At 36.6% G+C, this 4,984-nt stretch overlaps 1 protein-coding gene across 2 annotated transcripts; it reads left to right on the top strand.

Moving 5' to 3' along the window:
* The first annotated feature begins 1,282 nt into the window (after positions 1-1,282).
* Positions 1,283-4,495, top strand: LOC139196477 (protein BOLA2-like). 2 transcript variants are annotated; one of them, XM_070822520.1, is made up of 4 exons: positions 1,283-1,551; positions 3,596-3,618; positions 3,712-3,922; positions 4,104-4,495. In XM_070822520.1, exons 1-3 carry the CDS (start codon positions 1,489-1,491, stop codon positions 3,905-3,907), a joined length of 282 nt encoding a protein of 93 aa, XP_070678621.1. In that variant the 5' UTR covers positions 1,283-1,488; the 3' UTR covers positions 3,908-3,922; positions 4,104-4,495. The 2 variants fall into 2 exon arrangements, with proteins under 2 accessions (XP_070678621.1, XP_070678619.1); XM_070822518.1 differs by lacking the exon at positions 4,104-4,495 and having other exon boundaries at positions 3,712-4,050.
* Positions 4,496-4,984: the final 489 nt, after the last annotated feature.

Genomic DNA, 4,984 nt, shown 5'->3' with positions numbered 1-4,984 from the left:
ATCTTCGGAATGATGCCTACCTTGTAGGATTCACTAAATCAGACCATATGTCTGACCGCACAAGGTACATTCCCGAATGGTTATGTCTTTACTATTAAGGAACACCGCAATATCTTGGAGGTTAACCGGATAGACCTTTAGTTGCGATACCTTTGAATCGTTCCAAGACTTACTGTATCACATTACATGAGAGATATGGTCTAGAACTCTTGTTGAGCATATTCAAAATCCCTACGATTTCATCCATCGTTGAATCCCAACAACGATCCATGAAGATAACACCGTATGTATCGACCAGATCATGATACATCCAATAAGTCAACACCAAGCATATTATGTCTACATCAGCATGAGCATTTAAGTAGTCCAATCCCAGACAAACTTGCCGACATCTACACGAAGTCACTGCCAAGGTCTCCTTTTCAGAAGCTTGTCCAAGGCATTGGTATGCGTAACTTTGTCATTTGCGATGCTTGTAGTTTCATTTGGAAGTTCTGTCAAACTCAGGGGGAGTATCCAGAAGTATACTCACTTGATCTTAATGTACTCTTTTTCCCTACAATTAAGAGCATTTTTCCCACTGGGTTTTTGCTACCTAATTGGGTTTTAACGAGGGACCCATCTTGGGTTGATCATACCCTTGTGAGCTCTTCTACTTGTGTCCAGAAGATGTATAGTTTTGACTTAATGCAACTTCTCACTTTTCTCCTTTGACTATGGGCTTTTGTCCCGCCTTGGGTTTTGCCATAGTGGGGTTGTGTGAGTTTTACTACCCATGCATTCTTCCGTTTGTTTTAAGACTCGCATTCGCTAGTTATGCCGACTAGACGAAACGACTTCATCAATTGCTTCTACATTTGCCTAAAGATCTGATGCGCCATCTACTTGAGTATTTGCACACTCAAGGGGCACTGTTGTGACATATGTTCTTATTAATATGTGATTGTGTAAATCCTAAGTAGAGATAAAATAGGAATCCTTTGGGATCTAGAAGATCTTTCCTAATAGACTTTTTATTATTTAGAGAGCAAGTTTCTCTCATTCTTATTACTATAAATAAAGGCACAAGAACTGGAGAATTAACACACAATTTTTCAAGCCTATTCTCCAATCTCTTTCTCTTCCCCATGCCGCACCTCTCTACTAAATATAGGCCACAACAATTTTAAAATTTTCGGGATTACTTGAATTTTGAAAATTCTGTATATTCCTCAAAAAAACAAAATTGTAATCCGATCCAATCTGGTTTAGAAATTTTAACGAAATTTTAGAGATTACTCCAATTTTCAAAACCCTATGTTAGTTTCCGATCTACTCCATTCGAAAATCATCCTTAAGGGTGAACCTTAAGTTTGGGCCCTACAATGGGCCTTGAATACAGTCCGCCCAAGAAGAATCTCCAATTTAAGCCACCACTGAAGTTGTGAACGAAATAAAAGCGAGCAAGAATCAGAAGGGGGGCAGAGAGAGAGAGAGAGAGAGAGAGAGATGGGAGTGACAAAGGAGCAAGTGAAGTCTTCACTGACGTCAAAACTGAACCCTGCACATCTCGTAAGCTCTCTCTGTTCTCTTTAGATTAGTTTTTAATTAGGCAATGTTCAATTAACACTTCACTTTAGATTCTTTAATTTTCTTTAGTCAGGGATTGGACTGTTGTGATAATCTAGGGTTTTGCTTCATTGATTTATGTAGTTCAATTATGTTAGAGTAATTGAATTTAAACATGTTAAACTGATTTAAATTGTCCAAGATTTTACTAATTATCGGTAAATTGTGGAAAATTCCGTGTCAATATGGGGATTGGAGCTGGTTTTTTTTGTTCTTAACCACTCATGAAAAGGAAAATTTGTTTGATTTGTTTTCGATGTGCACTTGATCAGTTCAATCATGTCTATATGCTGTGAGAAGGAGAAAATTAAGAAGGGATTGTTGAGGACTTTTTGTATCAGTTGCACAAAATGTATCGTGGCTCTTCTAGTTAGATTTGTGCTCTAAATTCCAATGGTAAAATGTAGACAGCCTTTGGTGGGGAAGATTTTGAGGCTGTCTTTGTATTTGCGTTTTAGTTTTTCCTTTACCTTCGTTAAACAATGTCATCTGAAAGGCAGTCGAGTAGCAGCCAATATCGTTTGAGAGGTCAATCAGATTAATGTTAGTGGTATCCATCTGCATATGCACAAACTTGATTTACGGTTGACATCCAGGTAAGTCCTGTAATTGTTGTGGTATGATTCGTAGGCTTTGATAATGAATCTAGATTTGGCAAAGGAAGAAGGTATTACTTCTTTTTCAACTTTTAGAACAAAAGTTAAATAACCGACATTAGGAGTTAATATGAAAGTGTTATTCTGTACTAGTTTTCAATTTCGTTAGTGTCAAATATGAAAGGGACTTTTGTTTGGAGACAATGTTCTTTTGGGTATGATCTCATTGTGTGGGTGTTTGTGATATTCAATTTTATTCTCCCTAAAGAATACGCAAGAATCCCAACATCCTTTTTAGACATTTAGAAGTTTCAGCCATCAAGACTCCAAGAATGTAAGATGCAGTGTGGATTGGCAACAGATATTGGGGAAGATATTTTACCTGTAATAGTTGCTTAGTCTATTTTGCTCTTCCTGCTATTAATTTATAAACATAAGAGACCCTACAAGGTTAGAAGTTTGGTGCATCAGCAATCATTCTTAAATTTTAAAGAAATTTCAAGCATTTGGTTGTATTTGCTTTATTTTAATTGCTGCCAAGTAAAAAGATATGGATTTTTTCATTGAGTGGATTGTTTAATTTAGGAACCTACATTCTTTGCCCATGTATTATGGTTTCCACTTTCTTTTCTGTAACATAAAACTCGGCAAAACTACTCTTATAGTCTTCTATCGTTTTCTTGCTATGTCAAATTGCTCCAAATCAGACATTCCATTTAGATAATGATGGAGCACAGAAGAGCCACTAAACAAAGCGGAATTGAGCCAACCCTTAGGGTCTTATTGGTATTCAAGACAACTAGAGAGACCAAAGGTGGAAATTTTCCGCTAGTTTTATGCAAATTCCTTGCTTGTATTACAGGTGATCATTATATATGATTATATCTCTATGGTATGGCTGAAAATGCATGAAAAGCTTAAATAGCTTTTAAGTTCCTCTCACACGTGCTTTGCTCTATTAATTTGCAACCCGTACATTTTTGAGTTCTTCTTAATATCATTGTTTGACCAGACCACTGTCTTTCCAACATTTTAGTCATGACAATCAAATTAGTGAATGATACTGCCAATGTGTTGCTTTTGGAAACATTTGATCGTAGGCTTCATTTACTGAAAGGGATTACTGTGAGTTAAGCTAATTTGGCATGCTCACTTGAATTGAGTATGCAAAATTTCCACTTGAATTAAGATTTCAGTTTGCTTGGTCGATAAAGTTAAAAGTGAAGTAAAAATACAGAAACCTGTGCTTTATTCTGTCCTTTAGAAACAGATTGCTGTTATTGTAACCTCTTTTAAAAGATTTTGTGGAATGACTTGCATTTGCAATACTTATACCTCTCCGAATCTGTCATTTCTTGTCCCTAATTTATTTTTGAACTTTTGTATTTCAGGAAGTAATTGATACATCTGGAGGGTAAGTTAGTGGAATCAATTTTACACTTAATTTAAGAAATTTCTGAGTGCTTTTCCCCCTCGTTTTATTTAATTGAATGTTGACGGTTGTCAGATGTGGTGCTAGCTTTGCTATTGAGATAGTATCAGTGCAATTTGAAGGAAAGAAGTTGCTGGAGAGGCATCGGCTGATAAATTCCTGTTTGGAAGAGGAGATGAAGGAGATTCATGCGCTCTCGATAAAGAAAGCTCTGACACCAGAGCAGTGGAAACAACGGCAGGAGTCTCAAGTATCTAAACCTGCTGAATGAACATAATTTCGAAAGGTTTCAAGTTTATTCTGTAGCTCATAACAATATATTTCGAGTTGGCTGGAGAATTAGACGAAATGTTTAAGTGTGAGAATATGGTGATAATTATTCTACCAGTTTTGTATACTATTGTGGATGCGTCACGTAGGTGTCCTTTTTTATTTATTTTTATTTTTTATTTTATTTTATTTTTCAGCCAAGTGGTGGACAAACTTGGGCTGGACAGGGTCAAAGCCAGTTTTTCGGCCGGAACCGATTACTTGACCAGCCTTGGCGGTGGCCATAGTCCCGGTGCTGACATGAACTGACAATGATCAGTTCACCGACCTGAAATACGTTGACGAGTACCTCGCTTCCTATATTATAAAGACACTCTACCGACGCTCTTTTGAAGGAGTACTTCTAAGATGCCTAGGTGAGGAAGATACCCATAGATGTAGTTAAGATTTGATGCAAGGTGATGATGCAACGGAGGCCTAAGATTTGCAGTTAATTCTAGATCAAAAGGTTTATCTGTTATTACAGAATTTCAATGCTCTTTGATAACATTTTGTATTTGGGTAGTGCTATTCACACTCCTTTCTCTCTCTCACTCTTGTTAATGTTTGTCCGTTCATCTTCTTTAATTGATTCGATCTGACAGTTGGAAATTAAGAAATGTGTGTGAGACGTATAAATAGGTGTGTAGATAGCACAATCTTTTTAATTTTGTTGTAGAGAAAAACTATTTGGAGGGAGAATGAGGGAATTCTTAAGTTCATTTGTTATGATCTAAGGCATAACCACTTTTAAATGGTAGTATGGCATATTATGCAAATATTCCTAGTTCAATAGGGCGTAATCAAGGCTATTTCTCTTCACTTGTAAGTGAGAAATCTTAGGTTTGATTCTTGCCAAAGTCGAATTTGAACCACATTATTGCTGACTCATTGTGAGGCTAAGCCTATCACCTCTCTTTTAGTGTAGATAATATCGTTTGTTAAAAAAAAAATAAAAAAAAAGGCGTAATCAATGACCAGATACACCTATTAGTGGACTGCGATAAATGTCCTAGTAGCGCCGACAATGCAGGTGGAG

The sequence above is a fragment of the Malus domestica genome, chromosome 01 (genome assembly GCF_042453785.1).
Source record: "Malus domestica chromosome 01, GDT2T_hap1".
Lineage (NCBI taxonomy): Eukaryota > Viridiplantae > Streptophyta > Magnoliopsida > Rosales > Rosaceae > Malus > Malus domestica.
Note: the sequence above shows the minus strand (reverse complement) of the source record. Positions and strands in the feature narration are given on the sequence as shown.

Coding starts and splice junctions, on each gene's coding strand:
- LOC139196477 (XM_070822520.1), top strand. CDS start 1,489: ATGGGAGTGACAAAGGAGCAAGTGAAGTCTTCACTGACGTCAAAACTG. Junction 1,552..3,595: donor AACTGAACCCTGCACATCTC/GTAAGCTCTCTC, acceptor TTTGTATTTCAG/GAAGTAATTGATACATCTGG. Junction 3,619..3,711: donor GTAATTGATACATCTGGAGG/GTAAGTTAGTGG, acceptor GACGGTTGTCAG/ATGTGGTGCTAGCTTTGCTA.